Source organism: Lepidochelys olivacea, assembly GCF_965140295.1.
Source record: "Lepidochelys olivacea isolate rLepOli2 genome assembly, chromosome: 6".
Lineage (NCBI taxonomy): Eukaryota > Metazoa > Chordata > Testudines > Cheloniidae > Lepidochelys > Lepidochelys olivacea.
In genome coordinates this window covers 79,022,566-79,040,817 of record NC_140416.1, presented here as the reverse complement: position 1 = coordinate 79,040,817, position 18,252 = coordinate 79,022,566, and the positions used below count along the sequence as shown (strand labels likewise).

The following is an 18,252-nucleotide window of genomic DNA, read 5'->3' as shown; positions in this document are numbered from 1 at the left end:
TGGGGGTTTGGAACCAGGGTGGACGGGCAGCCCTCCTACCAGCTCCCTCTCCCCTAAGTTCCCTGTATCGCAGCCACCCAGCAGGCTATCAATGGCTGGGCAGCTCAGCTGTCCCTCCCCTCACTGCCGTGTGCTGCTCCTGCCCTCTGCCTTGGAGCTGCTCCCGGGAGCCTCCTGCTTGCTGTGTGGGGTGAGGGGAGGGTAAAGAGGGGTGCTAATGTCAGGGTGTTCCCTCCCCCCCACGCCTTTACCCCATTTCCACAGAGCGGGGTTGGGTGGGGTGTCGACGGACACAGGACAGGGCTCAGGATGGAGGGAGCTTGCTGATCTACTTTAAAAGGCAATGTACTTAGAGTGGCGTCAACATACTTAAAGAGGCAATACGGGTCTCTCTCTCTCTCTCACACGGTGTGTGTCTCTGTCTCTCCTCCCCCCATTCGTGCTGCCTTGTAGAATGTGAAGCTACATTAACAACATGTTAACCTTTGAGGGCTCAGCCAAGTGCTAGTTCATCATTTAGCAGTAAGGCATTCCCTGGGAAATGTTCCACCTTCTGACTCCATCACCTCAACCAAGCTTCACAATCATCATTACTGTGTACAGTATTAAATTGTTTGTTCAGAACTTATACTGTGTATGTGTGTGTGTAAATATATAAAATATAGTCTTTTGTTTGGTGAAAAAAATTTCCTTGGACCCGAACCCCCACTATTTACATTAATTCTTATAGGGAAATTGAATTCACTTAACATTGTTTCACTTAAAGTAGCATTTTTCAGGAACACAACTGCAACATTAAGCGAGGAGTTACTGTATTTTCACTCAAGATCAGAATAACCAAGTGGTCAAGGCATTGGATTTTAAGATCCTATTAACATGTATCTGCATGGTTTTGAACCTCATTTCTAGTAAATTCTTGTGAAGTCAGATTAACTCATCACAGAGACCTCTTCTGGCCTTAAAACAGAAAAAGATTTTAGATTTATATATCTGCTAAATTGGAAATCCTCAATTACAGAACAGAACTCATTTAAGATCATTATTAGATATTGTTTTGACTTCAGAGTAAGCTTACATTTTAGATATTCAATGGTAACAAATGTTATACAAATAAAATTTTACCTACCACGATATGAGATGAGCTCCTTATTTTGATTACACAATACAAACATATCATCTTCCAAAGTAATAAAATTGAGATACTGATCAAAGACCTACAAATTAAGGGACAAAAAAAGAATTAGTTTAGTTCCACCAATGGCTGTTAGCCAAGATGGCCAGGGATGCAACCCTATGCTTGGGATGACCCTAAATCTTTGACAAGCAAGGGGAAGACAGAGGAGGATCACTCCAACTGCCCTGTTCTGTACACTCCTCTGAAGCTCTGGTACTGGCGACTATCGGAGACTGGATACTGGGCTAGATGGACCATTGGTCTGACCCAGAATGGCAGTTCTTATGACTAAGACTGCGATTTAGCCACGGAGGTCATGGAATCTGTGACTTCCAAAAAGCGCCAGCAGGGTCCCCTGTCACCTGCGGAGGCAGGGAGCTGTGGGGTAGCCCTACTGCCCCAGGTGGCTGGAGGGACCCTCCACTGCTCCCACCCTCCCTGGGAGGGATCTCAGAGCTCCTGGCCACTGATGGTGGCAGGGGGAACCCCCACAGCTCAGAGCCCTCAGCAGAGGGGGACCCTGGAGCTCTGAGATGCTACGGGTGATGGGGGCCCCTAGAGCTCCCAGCCATGCACAGCTGCCCAGGCTCCCCATTTTGTCACGGATAGTTTTAGTAAAAGTCAGGGACAGGTCACGGGCTTCCATGAATTTTTCATTACTGCCCGTGACCTGTCCGTGACTTTAACTAAAAATATCTGTGACAAAATCTTAGCCTGAAGGATGACAATCATTACAATATGCTAAGAATAAAGTGTGAAACTGTCTTGTCTTAAACATATATTCATGACTTGTTAAGCTTTAATCTGAAACTGAACAATACCAGATATCCATCTATAGTAACTACAGCATAATTTATAAGGTCTGACATTCAAATAAAGAAACTGAATAAGATACAACTACAGCTGAAATATCTTAGAGAGTGCTGCTCAGAACTATTAAGAAGAAACAAATATTAAATGTTTCCAGGGCACTAATCTACTAATAAAAGCTAGAATATAAAAATTAGACTTTGCCTTTTGTTGAGATGTTTAGCACTCAATCTGGCTGCGTTGAAAGATGTTCATCTTCACAAAACGATGAAATAATTTCAACACTATCATGAGTGTGCTGTATAACACCTTTTGTTTATTCATATGTTCAGAAAAATAATAATGGAAAATACAAATATCTGGGTAATGCGTAAAAGGGAAGAAACAGATGTCTGAGCACTGAAGCCAATGTAGATATACCAAATTACACAAACTGAGGATGTGACCATGAGAGTTTAATAGTAGTTCTTGTTTGAGCTGAATTAAAAATTTGGTAACCGCTCCTCTCTCCCCAATTGTAAACTATAAAAATGAGGAGAGAAAGTGAATAATGTGATCTGAAATATGAAGAGATTTCTTCAGAAATATACATCTTTGATATGTCTGCTGCATGTCAATCTTTACTCTAAGTTTCCTCGTTTTTTAATAATTTAGCGGATAATTTTAAATATAATTTGTGCATGGATTGTCTGTCCATTCCAGTTGTACATTCTCAATTTCCAACAAAGATTGCAATCACAAATTATTTATGTCAGTTTGGGAGCAGAAAAATGAAGCTAAAAGGATATATGGAATTAGGTCAGCCCAAATGAAATGAACATTTATATTTAATTAATATTTTAATACTAAATGCTTTGTGAAACATTAAAAAAATGCAGAGTTTTTAAAAGTGAAGGTCCTTTAATATCACAGCCTGCACAATTTCTTACCTTTGCTACTTGTGTTACTGCACTAGCCCCTAAAGCAGCATTTGCAATATCTTCCAGTTTACTTCTTGAAATGGCAGAAATAAAATTTAAATAATATGATTCATAAAGCTGATTTCGAAGATCCTGAAAGCAAAAATTAATAGCTTTTACTCTCAATAGGTACTACAGAGCAACTAGCTAAAAATGAAGATACTTCTTAAAAATTCAATAATCTTTATTACCTAGTGTTCTAGTTATCATTGAAATGAAATTATTCTGTTGTGCTCAGCTGACTGTTGATACATAAAAACACTATACTGGAGGTTGCTAGATGTAGGGATAGTTATGAAATTAAAGAAGTTATCTTAAGTTTCGTTAAGAAAATAATGTATTTGCGGGTATGTCAGAAAAGGCCCTAATCATCAAATAAAGGAAGCTGGTGAGAATAAGAAGTTATAAGACCAGAATGTAACGTGCAAAGAATGCATGGTTCAAAAAATAATTAATAAAATAAAAGGCTGCAGTAACAAAACAAAGAAATACGGTCTGAAAAGAAGCAAGCACAAACTTTCCCATTGTTCTGCAGGTAAGCAAGGAAAGGGAGGAGGAAGGACTGGGTTTTTGCTCAAGCTAGCAAGTTAGCTGAAGCATACAAAGGGCCATGAATCTGAAGGTTCTTTATCAGAACCATTCCAACCATGCTGAGACAAACAGGATGAAAGGACTATTCTCTGGTCTGGTCTATCTGTGAGTATAATTGATCATATGCTTACAGATGTGTGTTACTGTATTGGGTATAGTACATTGCTTATTATTTACGGTTTTTTAGGCACATTTAAAGCAATCGCACAACTATCATCTGGCCTTTGGACTTAATAAAGGAATTTATGGGGCAATGTCTGGTGGTGCCCTGTCTTATTAATATTCATAAATAATAATTCCAACACTGGACACATAACATACCTAACACAAAACATCAAAAGCAAGGAAATGAAACTTAAGCTATTTAACAGTGCATACGTCTCTACTTTTCCACCCAAATACAGACTACACCATGGAGCATAACCAGCAAGGATGCCTATGTTCAAATCACCCTCTTCCCACAACTACATAGCCCCTCCTGGCTATTGCTCTCTCTTAAAGTTCTGGGAAACATCAGCTTCACAAATTACAGTCTGGATACAGAAGTAGTTTTATAACAGAATTTCTTTTTGTGGCAAATATAGATTAATACATTCAGTATGTTAAAATTTGATAAAAGATGCACTCAATCTCATATGAATTAGTTATGGACTCCTATTTCAAACATTAAGTGTGCAAAGTAGTTACCTGGCACATTCTGTCAATATTTTCTTCTGTTGGCATTACAAAGTATACTGCTGGAACATCTGGAATAGGATCTCGATCAGAATGCAAAAGCCTAAGGGAAAATCAAAACTAAGTTACCTTTCCAATTACTGTTGTTTCTCTTATTATTCATTTAACACCATGAACATCAGAAAATAAAATGTTTAGTTTTATAAGGATGATCCAATTTTGTAGAATTCCTCTTTATGTCTTATGAAGCTTGATTTCAGCAATATCACCACACACACAATGGTCAATTATTTCAAAAATTAAAAAAAAATTACTTGCTAGACGAACACTAACCCTAAATTAACAGTTGAGAGCTCCAGGATAGCAGGCAGACATAGCTAAGTTCTGTCTCTGTTATGAAGAGTAAGAAGGAACAGAGAGGTGGTTGGGTCTATTCAGCCCTTTATGGGGGCCAGAAGGAAATGCAAGGGCACATAGGATGCACATACATCCTCAACATTCACTTGACAAAAAAATCCTCTCTGACGAACATGCAAACTCACAGTTGGATCAACGTGGATAAATACTTGAAGAAGAATACTGGGTTATTTTATTTTTATTTATTCATTTGAGAGGGAGTCCCTCATCTTCCACTGCGTAGGAAATGCTTCTGACTAGTTTGATAACTTTACCCATCCTTTAGCCACAGTATTCCTACTGGATTTGGGCAGGGGTAAGAACAGAATCTTCAGTTAAATTTTTAAAAGCGCCTTTGGACTCTTTGTACTGATTCAATAGACTTTGTATGTGATTTTTTAAGAATATAAACAACTGGAGTCTTTGATACATGGTTTGAAGAATAAGTAAACAGATATAACTAACAAATGTACACACAAAGTACTCACAGATGCAAGGTGATGCCCATGTCTCTCAGCTCTTTCACTGACAGCAAAGGAGAGATGATATCTTGGCCAAATCTGTCATAAATGAGAACCTATAAAACACAGAATGAAAATGTTAAAATATTTATTAATATGAAAATTTTATTAAATTTTGTAAGTTCTTTCATTCCTATCATTACTGTTTACTAAGAGAAAATAAAGCAGGAAAAAAAAACAAATGAGCAACAAAAAAGAAAGATGGGGAAATCTTGCCAGAATCAGTGCTTTTTGTCAGTCAAACAAGAAGCTCTGCATCCAGAAAAGTAATTATTGTGAAGTGCACAAGTATCACACAAGGCCAACTCCTCTGACCTGAAAAAGAGAAAACTGATAGTACAGGACTGAGTGGAAGAAGAGAAGGAAAATATCATTTGGGGGGAATTAAAATCATTCCAGAATGCCATATTGAAAAAATAGTAATGAAGGAATCTTTGGCTCTGCTTGCCCTAGATTTACTACTTTAAAAATTCAGTTTCTTCCTTTGAGTTCCCTTCTCTTTCCCATTTCTACCTATTTCATTCTGAATTTTTGCCAGTGCTTACCCCCATGTTACAAATGAGTCTTTGCCACTGGACTCCAATAGGTCCTAAGTTTCTTCCACTAGTTTCTTCTCAGGTTCTCACTTAAAATATATAATAAGTTTTCCTAGAACTTCAGTTTGGCATTGCTTCCTTAAGATGCTGTACTTTTAAACATGTATCTTTTCCATCAACCAGAATGTGCAATACATAGGATAAAAACCCTTACAAAGTAAAAGAATTTAAGTTCAAGAACAGAACAAACACTATTGACAACACAAAGGAGAAAAGACTAGGCCAGTGGCTCTGAAACTTTTTTACTGGTGACCCCTTTCACACAGCAAGCCTCTAAGTTCGACCCCCCCTTACAAATTAAAAACACTTTTTATATATTTAATACCACTATAAATGCTGGAGGCAAAGCAGGGTTTGGGGTGAAGGTTGAGCGCTTATGACCCCCCATGTAATAACCTTGTGACCCCCTTGGGGGTCCTAAGCCCCAGTTTGAGAACCTCTGGGCTAGGCATAATTACGCAGTCTCCTATGGGTGTTCAGTATTTCCTGTGCACAATGGCTAAATGCATCACATCATAATTAAGTTGTAGGTATGTCATTGGAAACTTGGCCTGAAAAAGGTGAATTTTTCATGACAAATTTTCAGAAGATAATTGGTGAAAGTAATCAAACTGTACGCAACCAAGCATCTAGATTAAAACTAAAACTTTTAAAAGGGAAACTTATACACCTTCAATGATTTGTTACTACCTCATACCCAATTCTATTCTTTTGCTCCAATACTATAGTTTGTTTTCTAATGTAAAGAAATTAAACTATTTTAATAATTAAAAAAGCATCAGCCCAATGGAAAGATAAAGTGCCTATAAAATGTCAATTTTCTCAAAACATGACAAATTGTCAGAAATTGCGGGTTACTACTATAATATACCAGAAACACTTGGTCTGATTCTACCTTACGGTTGCCAGATTTTTACCTCCAATTGGTTAAAAACTGATAATCTAAACTTTTGGACATGCTGTAAGGTTGCCTTTTAGAGTAAGTCAAGTAGTTTCTCTTACCTTCCATACAGGTTCTCCTGTGCTGTTTTTAATAGGAGGAACATTAAAATTCAGCATACGCTTCAAGGCCACTGAAAAATAGTGAGATCAAAACATCCAATTACTATTATGTTAGTTTTACTTTTTTCCTTGATAACCGTTGAGACCAAATATGTTTCCAAGGACAAAAGATGCTTTTGTGAGTTAGTTCAGTATTGGTTTTTTCCAAAGGTCCAAAGCAAGAAGACAATTTTAAATTCCTTTTTTCCATAGACTTACAGACTTTAAGGTCATAAAGGACCATCACGATCATCTAGTATGACCTCCTGTACATTACAGGCCACAGAACCTCACCCACCCACTTCTGGCTGAGTTACTGAAGTCCTCAAATCATGATTTAAAAACTTCCACTTACAGAGAATCCACCATTTACACTAATTTAAACCTGGAAGTGACCCATACCCCTATGCTGCAGAGGAAGGCAAAAACAAAAACAAACAAAAAAACCCCCAAGGGTATCTGCCAATCTGAGCTGGGGGAAAATTCCTTCCAAATCCCAGATACAGCAATCAGTTAGACCCTGAGCGCACGAGCAAGACCTACCAGAAAGACACCTGGGAAAGAATTCTCTGTAGTACCTCAGAGACCTCCCCATCAAGTGTCCCATCACCAGCCATATAATCTTTGAGTTAAGTCAAGAACAATAGATCTCAACATGAATTTATGAAGTTCAACTAACTATTGCTGACAGAAAGGAAAAAGTCTTTAAACCTGAAGACAGAATCTCTTCTTCCTATCACTGGAACAAATTGTAGCCAAATGAGAATTTTGTTAATAAGAACAGGTGCCAGAAGAGGTCACACAACTCAGCTCAGCTCAGCTCTGTCCATTAGATCTATGACTTCCCCAATCTCTTAGCAAGTTTGAATCTTTTAACAAGGAAAGTTACCTTTCTAGCATTTTCTATAGCAGAAAGAACACAAAACATAATGGCCAAAAAGTTTCTTAAGACAATCAAGGCAGACTATAGTAACTCATAAACAGATGGTGGGCACCGACATATTGAAAAGTGCACATTCTAGCGTGTGCACCTTTAAAGAAAAAGTAGTAATGGTTAAGTTATGGGAGGTAAACTCAGAACTAATAAAAAGGAAATATTTCACAAAGCATGCAGTCTGGAATTCACTCTACAGGTGGTGAGCAAGTTAAATACTGTGAATGGATTTTAGAAGATGGAAGATTAGATAGTCATAAATTACTAAAGTTTAGAATTAAAATACATTTATGTATTGAAAAATGCTTAATTTTTGACTCAAGCAACAAATCACATTTTAATATGTGATATGTCATTCCAACAAGTGTATGCTAAAATAAATCTGAAAATACGAAAAGAATGCTGAAAATTATGTGGGCAGAGGCACTCTTTTTACCTTTTCTGGTGGAGCCATACAAACATGCGGACAGAAAAATAAAAAAAAATAAATATTACTACCTCAGCAGCCCCAGAGCTTCCTGCAGCCACAGGTTGCTGGATATGGGTCTGATCTCCCCACGAGAGTGGCCATGCAGGGGAAGAATAAGTCTGTCCCTCCCCACCCTGGCTAGGACTACCAGCCAGGAGCCCCGGGCTAGGCTCCCAGCAGCACAGGAGAAATAAGACCCACCTCCAGGAACCTCCTGTGGCTGCAGGAAGTTCCGAGGATGCTGCCTTCAGATCCCAGCTCTGAAAGCAGCGCAGAAGTGAGAGTGGTAATCCCATGAGCCCCCCTACAACAGCTTTGCAACATCCCCCCCGTCCCACAACCTGCACACAACACCAAGAAATGGGTCAGAACCTGCACACAACACCAAGAAATTTCAGATGTAAACATCTGCAAACATGAAATTGACTAATTTTCAAATCCTATGGCCACGAAATTGACCAGAATGGACCCTGAATTTAATAGGGCCCTATTAATAAGTTACAGATAACTGCTCTGAGGAGTCTACAATCTAAATTAAGACTGACCACATTGTGAAATATCAAACAGTAGGCAGCAATACTGGGAGATGAAGATTACATCAGTCAAAATTCATAAAGTGTACTCAGTACTCTGATGTATCTTTTTTAGTTGATCTGGACTTTTAAAATAAGTTAGAGGATTCATGGATTGTGCCCAGAACAGAAGAAAAAGTGGAGTTTAGTGATAGCGACTGAAATAAATGAGTAATGAGGATAAATGTGGAAGGAGGAGGAGGTGGTTGTACAGAAGAAAGGATCAAGGATAACTAGATAAAGGGCAGCATCGAAGGATGGAATTGCTTGTAGTTTAAGGAAATTAAAGGAATATCAAACTGCACTATTATTGCAAAGACTAAGTACTGGTTGAAGAGATAAAATAGGAGAAGATGAGATTAAGGCACAGAAAGGGAATAACAAGGACTGAAGGAGATACTGTAGCTTACACAGGAACTCAAGAAGTAGGTTGAGATGGTTAACACAGAAAACAAGGAAGATGATTTTAGAACAGAGGTAGGCAAACTACGGCCCGCGGGACCCTCCTGCCCAGCCCCTGAGCTCCTGGCCCAGGAGGCTAGCCCCCAGCCCCTCCCCCACTGTTCCTCCTCCCCCGCAGCCTCAGTGTGCCATGCTGCCGGTGTAGTGTATTAAACTGCTCCACGTAGGAATGTGCTACTGATAGCAATTACAGAGAGCAATTTACTACACTACACCGGCGCAATGCTCTGGGCAGCCAGGCAACACTCTGGGCAGTGTGGCTGTAGCATTGCCAGCCACTGGTGCTCTGTGCTGCATGGTAAGGGGGCGGGGGGGGTTGGATAGCGGGCAGGGGTCCTGGGGGGGCTGAATGGGGACAGGGGTCCCGGGGGGGACAGTCAGGAAGGAGGGGGGGTTGGATGGGGCAGTAGAGCGCAGTCAGGGGTAAGGGTTCCAGGGGCAGTCAGGGGACAGGGAGCGGGGAGGGGGGAGTGGATTGTGGCAGGGGTCCTGAGGAACAGTTGGGGTTGGATGGGGCAGGAGTCCTGGGGGGGTCACCAGGAGGTGAGAAGCAAGTGGGGGCAGATAGGGGGTGAGGGCACAGCCTGCCACAGCCTCCCCTAACCGGCCCTCCATACAATTTCCGAAACCCGATGTGGCCCTCAGGTTAAAAAGTTTGCCCGCCCCTGTTTTAGAAACAATGTGTTGAATAAACTTGCAGGGCACAACGTGAGTCCAAGACGCCTGAAAAGCAATTATTGCAATAGTCAAGATAAGAGATGACCAGAAGATGAACCAAGGTTTTGGTGAAACCACAAGCAAGGAAAAGAAATAAACAGGATTATGATGCAATATGCTTCCCATTCTAACAGTATGCTCCAACAGATGGCTCAAGGCTCCACAAAGCTGGATTACTCATTCAAGTTTCCCTCATTTATATATATGGCTAAATGACAACGGATGATTGAAACTTCAGTATTATTACTGCTGCTCAGTTTTGAAAAGTTACAGAATGAAAATTGACTAAAAAGTCTTGTTGACGAATTAAGACCAGAAAAAAGGAAAATGCACAAGGGTAAAGTGTAGAAGAGGCACATCTCAGAGACATTAATGTCTAAGGCTACGTTTTCACTACCCGCCGGATCAGCCGGTAGTGATCTATCCCTGAATCGACGCCTGTACTCCACCTCAGCAGGAGGAATAAGCGGAGCCGACAGGGAGTTGCTGCGGTTGACTCGCTGCCGTGAGGACGGCCAGGTAAATCGAACTAAGATACTTCGACTTTGCGCAGCTGAAGTTGCGTATCTTAGTTCGAACCCCTCCCCTAGTGTAGCCCAGGCCTAAGAAAAGGTTGATTAATTAGCCCTATTATCAATAGTAGTCCCCTCTAATGTTCACCCTAGTTTTAAGAGTCAAATCCATCCTAGTTTCTACCTCCTTGACTCTCATGCCTCCTATGTCTTTTGTTTAATCCTAACAGCAAAGTCACGTAAGAAAGATGTGTTCTTCTGTCTTCAAATCATATTTTATGTCTGCTCCGGTTAGGGGGACTAGATGTCCTGATTTTATAGGGACAGTCCCGATTTTTGAGTCTTTTTCTTATATAAGCTCCTATTACCACCCCCCCACACACACTCCCTGTCCCAATTTTTCACATTTGCTGTCTGGTCACCCTAGCTCCGGTCACATATAATCACAACAAACAGAAATTGTTTCCAGAGACAGCAAACGTAACCTACTAATCACCTTCTTTCCCATAATTTGTGTCATCTCACTAGGGTGACCAGATGTCCCTATTTTATAGGGACAGTCTTGATATTTGGGGCCGTGTCTTATATGGGCGCCTATTACCGCGACCCAGATTTTTCACACTTGCTGTCTAGTCACCTGACATTGATCATGTAGGCAGCGATTGATCCAGTAGGGATCGATTTATCGGGTCTAGTACAGATGCGATAAATTGACCCCCCGAGCGCTCTCCGATCGACTCCTGTACTCCAGCTCCGCAAGAGGTGCAGGCGGAGTTGATAGGGCAGCACTCGACTCACTGTGGGTGAAGACACCACGGTAAGGATATGTCTACACTACCCGCCAGATCGGTAGTGATTGATCTATCGGGGATCGATTTATCGTGTCTAGTGTATATGCAATAAATTTATCCCCGATAGATCGCTCTGCTGTCGACTCCTGTACTCCACCACCGAGAGAGGCAGAGTCGACATGGGAGTGGAGGCAGTCAACCCCGCGCCGTGAGGACATGAAGTAAGTCAACCTAAGATATGTCGATTCAGCTACGCTATTCACATAGTTGAAGTTGCATAACTTAGATCAATCCCCCCACCAGTGTAGACCAGGGCTTAGTCTGCAACAGCAAGACCAAAGCCCAGCGATTTTGGTGCCCGTGGCTCTATGCAGTTATGATTTTATTTATATTTCAGAAAAGTCTCTGCAATATGCAATATAGTCTTCTTCTGTCACATTAACAGTCCAGGAAAGCTCATTCTCAACCATTTCCATCCGCCCTACTCGCTGGGAACTAACAGTACCACCGAGCTGGCAGAGTTGGGGCCACTCTTGGGACAGCGGATCTGGGAGAGGCCGAGCTCCGTGGTGCGCTGGGGTAACGGGAACTGAGCAGGCTGCGGACAGCAGAGGGGCGGTAGCGGGGACCCCTGGGCGAGGTCAGGCGAGAGACTCCCCCCCCGCCCCCGAAGCCAGCGTTACACAGCTGGCAGGGCAGCGGCCCCCGGGGGGCGCCAGGCTTCACAGCCCCACCTAAAAACAACACACGCACCCGGGGGCGGGCCCCGCGCTGCCACCCCTTTGCCCGCGGGAGGGGTGTGTGAATCCCCCGCTCCCCCAGCCACGGCCACTGCCGGCCGCTCCACGGCTCCTTACAGCCACGGCTACCGGCCGGGCGGGGTCCACACGTCCCCTGCTCGCGCCGCCAGACGGGAAAGGCCACGGCCCTAGGCCGAGCCCTCGGGTGCCCGGCAGGGGCTAGAAGGGAAAGCGCCTCACCCGTCTGCTTCTCCCGAATACCGGCCGCCATCTTCACGGCCAGCCCCGCCCACCTCCGCGTACGCACCAGGCAAGCGACGTGGCGCGCCGGCGCACTCGGAAGCGGGTCGGGAGGGGGCGGAGCCTCAGTGACCTCCGCCTGGCCCCGCCCTCACCGGCTGGCCACGCCCCCGAGCTCTGGTCAGGGTGGCGGGGTGGAGATGGGGAGCGGAGCCGGGGGAGGCGCCTGAGGGGGCCGACCCACAGCCCGTGTGCGGGGGACTTGTTTGTTTCACCTCCCAGACGCGGAGAGCTGCCCGCTCTCAGGCGTCCTGGCTCCGAGCCCGGATCCGCGTATTCTAATGAAAAGAAATCGCGCCTGCTGCCCTCAGCGTAGAGCGGAGAGCCTCGCATGCCAGCCTGCACCTCTTGAGTAAAGGCGGATAGTGTAAGAACCGGTGTGAAATGAAGTCATGAATAGAAATTACCAGTTCCAGGGTGCAGTACTCCATCCTGGTTAGGGGGGAGCAGTAAATTTAGGGACAATAGCATGTATACGGAAACATAGCCTAGGATCGGGTAGGAAGAGGATAAGATACACCATGGACAAAAGGAAAGCGGTTAGGGGAACACATCTTAAGTACCACCTCTTCCTATCTTTGATTCTGCAACCAGAATGCTCATAGACTCATAGAATATCAGGGTTCGAGGGGACCTCTGGAGGTCATCCAGTCCAACCCCCTGCTCAAAGCAGGACCAATCCCCAACTAAATCATCCCAGCCAGGACTTTATCATGCCTGACCTTAAAAATATCTAACAAAGGAGATTCCACCACCACCCTAGGTAACGCATTCCAGTGCCTTACCACTCTCCTACTGAAAAAGTTTTTTCTACTATCCAACCTAAACCTCCCCCACTGCAACTTGAGACCATTACTCCTTGTTCTGTCACCAGCTACCATGGAGAACAGTCTAGATCCATCCTCTTTGGAACCCCCTTTCAGGTAGTTGAAAGCAGCTATCAAATCCCCCCTCATTCTTCTCTTCCACAGACTAAACAATCCCAGTTCCCTCAGCCTCTCCTCATAAGTCATGTGTTCCAGTCCCCTAATCATTTTTGTTGCTCTCCACTGGACTCTTTCCAATGTTTCCACATCCTTCTTGTAGTGTGGGGCCCAAAACTGGACACAATACTCCAGATGAGGCCTCACCAGTGTCGAATAGAAGGGAACGATCACGTCCCTCGATCTGCTGGCAATGCCCCTACTTATACATCCCAAAATGCCACTGGCCTTCTTGGCAACAAGGGCACACTAGCTCATATCCAGCTTCTTGTCCACTGTAACCCCTAGGTCCTTTTCTGCAGAACTACTGCCTAGCCATTCGGTCCCTAGTCTGTAGCGGTGCACGGGATTCTTCCGTCTTAAGTGCAGGACTCTGCACTTGTCCTTGTTGAACCTCATCAGATTGCTTTTGGCCCAATCCTCTAATTTGTCTAGGTCCCTCTGTATCCTATCCCTACCCTCCAGCGTATCTACCTCTCCTCCCAGTTTAGTGTCATCTGCAAACTTGCTGAGGGTGCAATCCACACCATCCTCCAGATCATTTATGAAGATGTTGAACAAAACCAGCCTTGGGTCACTCCACTTGATACCGGCTGCCACCTAGACATGGAGCCATTGATCACTACCTGTTGAGCCAACAATCTAGCCAGCTTTCTATCCACCTTATAGTCCATTCATCCAGCCCATACTTCTTTAACTTGCTGGCAAGAATACTGTGGGAGACCATGTCAAAAGTTTTGCTTAAGTCAAGGAACAACACGTCCACTGCTTTCCCCTCATCTACAGAGCCAGTTATCTCGTCATAGAAGGCAATTAGATTAGTCAGGCATGACTTGCCCTTGGTGAATCTATGCTGACTGTTCCTGATCACTTTCCTCTTCTCTAAGAGCTTCAGAATTGATTCCTTGAGGACCTGCTCTGTGACTTTTCCAGGGACTGAGGTGAGGCTGACTGGCCTGTAGTTCCCAGGATCCTCCTTCTTCCCTTTTTTAAAAGATGGGCACTACATTAGTCCTATAAGAAAAGGGGAAGAGTCAATAGAGACTACACCAAATATGAGTCCCAGGAGGATACAGGATGGGTTGAAGAGGATTACAAGGGAGAATAGGAATAGAAAGAACTTGCAGGCAGAGGGAACAGGGGATAGACTGGAGAATAGCACAGTCACCAGGAATAGGCAGGTCTACGTGATCGGGGATTCTTTACTGAGAAGAATAGACAGGCCTGTAACGAGAGCTGATCGGGAGAATATAAGGGTGTGCTGTCTTCCAGGTGCTAAGATACGGGATGTAGACCTGAGGTTGAAAAGGATCCTAAAGGGAGTGGGAAAGAATCCCCTAATTATCCTTCATGTGGGAACAAATGATACCGGTAGATTCTCGCTGGAACGTATCAAGGGAGACTATGCTAGGCTGGGGAAGACGCTTAAGGCAATCGAAGCTCAGGTGATCTTTAGTGGGTTTCTGCCTGTTCCTAGAGAAGGGCAACAAAGGTGTGACAAGATTATGACCATCAATAGATGGCGTAGGCAGTGGTGCTATAAGGAGGGCTTCGGGATGTATGGCCACTGGGAGGCACTCATGGACAGAGGAGAGTTCTCTCGGGATGGACTTCATCTGAGTAGGGAAGGAAATAGACTTCTAGGATGGAGGCTGGCACAACTGATTGAGAGCTTTAAACTAGGAATTTGGGGAAGACGGTTAGGAGATGTCCAGGTAATCTCCACGCCGGATTTTAGCATTGAGAGGGAAGAAAACAAAGTAAGAAAGGATACAGCCGTGGGTAGGAGAATGGATATAAGGCGGAAGGGCAGTGTGCATACCAGTCTAATAGGTTATACTGGCTGTAGAATGACCGTGCCTAATCGGGTACAGAACGTGAGCGAGGCCAAACAGCAAAAATTAAGATGTTTGTACACCAATGTGAGGAGCCTAGGTAACAAAATGGAGGAACTAGAGCTACTGGCGCAGGAAGTGAAACCAGATATTACAGGGATAACAGAAACATGGTGGAATAGTAGTCATGACTGGACTACAGGTATTGAAGGGTATGTGCTGTTTAGGAAAGACAGAAATAAAGGTAAAGGTGGTGGAGTAGCATTGCATATCAGTGATAAGGTAGAATGTAAAGAAATCAGAAGCGATGGAATGGATAAGACAGAGTCTGTCTGGGCAAAAATCACATTGGTGAAGAAAACTACTAGAGCCTCCCCTGGGATAGTGCTTGGGGTGTGCTATAGACCGCCGGGATCTAATTTGGATATGGGTAGAGCCCTCTTTAATGTTTTTAATGAAGTAAATACTAATGGAAACTGCTTCAAAATTGATTCCTTGAGGACCTGCTCTTTTAACATTTTACTTTTCACCCATAGCTACTGTCCGTAGTGCATGTAGGATGGTACTCTCCAATATGCAGCACTGGCAAGAGCTTTTTAGGGGGTACAGGGTACCAGAAAGACTTGGGGTAGAACAGGGTTAGGGAGGGCATTCATTCTTTATAGAGCTTTAACAGCACAATGCATATGCTTTGTTTAAGTTTGTTAGCGTATGTATGCGTTGTGCTGCTAAATTGGCCAGGAGTCCTCGAAGGGGGAGGGGGGGAAGAGAGACAGGACAGAAGGTGTTTAAACAATGGTTTTGATTCTGTTTCTTCCCATTGATCTGAATTATCAATGACATTCATACTGCATCACATCATGTCCAAATTATTAGAGGAATGCCTCTGCTTGCACTGACCAGAGGATGTTTAGATTTTAGATGTGAGCCCCGTTCTGCAGCCTGACAGGTATCAGGTGTTGTCCCCAGTGTACAGAAAATTCTTCTTTGCAGCCTGTCAGGGTTCCTTCCCCACTCTGAACTCTAGGGTACAGATGTGGGGACCTGCATAAAAGACCCCCTAAGCTTATTCTTACCAGCTTAGGTTAAAACTTCCCCAAGGTACAAACTTTTACCTTTTGTCCTTGGACCTTATGCTGACACCACCAAGCATGTTAAACAAAGAACAGGGAAAGAGCCCACTTGGAGACGTCTTCCCCCCAAAATATCCCAAGCCTTACACCCCCTTTCCTGGGGAAGGCTTGATAAAAATCCTCACCCATTTGCATAGGTGAACACAGACCCAAACTCTTGGATCTTAAGAACAATGAAAAAGCAATCAGGCTTCTTAAAAAGAATTTTAATTAAAGAAAAAGTAAAAGAATCACCTATGTAATCAGGATGGTGAATACCTTACAGGGTAATTGGATTCAAAACATAGAGATTCCCTCTAAGCAAAACCTTAAGTTACAAAAAGACACAAAAACAGGAATATACATCCCATTTAGCACAGCTATTTTACCAGCCATTTAAACAAAACAGAAATCTAACGCATATCTAGCTAGATTACTTACTAAATTCTAAGACTCCCTGACTTTTTGGTTCCCAGCAAAAGCATCACACAGACAGACAGAGCCTTTGTCTCTCCCACCCCCTCCCCACAGCTTTGAAAATAACTTGTCTCCTCATTGGTCATTTTGGTCAGGTGCCAGCGAGGTTATCCTAACTTCTTAACCCTTTACAGGTGAAAGGATTCTGCCTCTGGCCAGGAGGAATTTTATAGTTCTGTATACAGAAAGGTGGTTACCCTTCCCTTTATATTTATGACACAGCCAAATTAGTCTAACAGATTCCTGAAACTCTTACTATTTGCATGTCTTATGCACCACTTTTGTGGTAAGAGTTTCAGTAGTCTGTTCTGTTCCTATAAAGGAAGTTGAATCTCCCATTGAAATGCAATGTTTGGGTATAATACCATAATGCAGTTTAGGATACTGTTCTACTTAAAAATTGTCTTTTAATAAGTCATACATATGCTGAAATGGCTCCTCACCCAACTCCCATATTCCCTATAAACAGACTACATATTTTGGGGGAAAGTGAGTAGTTAAGTATGTTGATGTTTGTATATATAAATACCCATTTCATCACTGTACTGGAAAATATAGCTGAACTGAATTTTCTATGGGATTTTAAGAAAGTTTAACAGCCCCAATTGTTTTCTGTGTTAATCAGTGTGAACATGAAAAAATTATATGCCTTCTAAGAGAAAAAAATCAGTACACACTTACTGAAAAAAAAAATCCTTCCAACTGGTGCTCAGAAGAGTGCTACATGACACATATATAACCTCCTGAGCAAAGGGCGGAGAGGATACCCTCCCACGATATGACCAGCAATAAATAAATAAATAAATAATAAAATCTCAGAGGCAGATTTGCAAACTAAAAACCTGTGTTGTGCTTTAAACCACCTCAGCACATAACTTTTTAATGTTCATAAACCTGGTAACTGCAAAGAAACACTAAAGCCCATTAACCGGAATGTGTGCCAGCTAGTATGCCCTCAATGACTAACGGTGCAGTCACACCAGAACAACTAAAAATTAACCTTGCCCTTTTATGCTAAACGGAGTCATGTCACTGGCTCCATCTCTGTTGTTACATAACAGATAACAAAACTCCAGCGGGGCATGGTGCTGTCACATAGGGTCTCAGGTATGTGGTGTGATTTTTCAGAATCGCTTTTGGGAATAGTCATGTAGGTGAAATAGCTGGTACTTATGATTATGCTATTTCTTTGCATGTTTTTTCATCTCTCTATCTGGAGTTATGAATATTAGCTATGTTTGCTCCTGTGGTAATGCCCACAAGGCATTTAGCCAGCACATGAAGGGACAAGTCAAATTGAAGGCCCATTAAGGAACACTTAGCTCACAATGGACCCTGGAAAATGCCTGTCTACACTTAATGGACTTTTTGTGAATGTTCTAACTAGAATATGGGTGGGAGTGATGGACATGTAACTTGCCCATGTGACTCCAAACACCATCTTTCACAGTAAGTACAGATTTCCCTGTACTTGGCAGAAGCTAAAAAGCCCTGGCAGTTGTAAAATTTTACACAGGAAAGGAGGAGGGTGTCACAGGGGATGGGAAGAGCGTGGGGACTCCAGGCTGGGAGGAGTCACATGGAG

At 43.1% G+C, this 18,252-nt stretch overlaps 1 protein-coding gene across 1 annotated transcript in view; it reads right to left on the bottom strand.

The window, feature by feature from the left end:
- The window catches only part of SCFD1 (sec1 family domain containing 1), a 129,432-nt gene extending 117,129 nt beyond the window's left edge, over positions 1-12,303 (bottom strand). The window contains exons 1-6 of the mRNA XM_084631464.1: positions 12,201-12,303; positions 6,725-6,795; positions 5,094-5,182; positions 4,222-4,312; positions 2,914-3,036; positions 1,127-1,214 (exon numbers count right to left, since the gene is read on the bottom strand). Coding sequence (XP_084487590.1) covers positions 1,127-1,214; positions 2,914-3,036; positions 4,222-4,312; positions 5,094-5,182; positions 6,725-6,795; positions 12,201-12,231 — 493 coding nt within the window. The 5' untranslated portion in view covers positions 12,232-12,303. The remainder of the gene's footprint in view (positions 1-1,126; positions 1,215-2,913; positions 3,037-4,221; positions 4,313-5,093; positions 5,183-6,724; positions 6,796-12,200) is intronic.
- Positions 12,304-18,252: the final 5,949 nt, after the last annotated feature.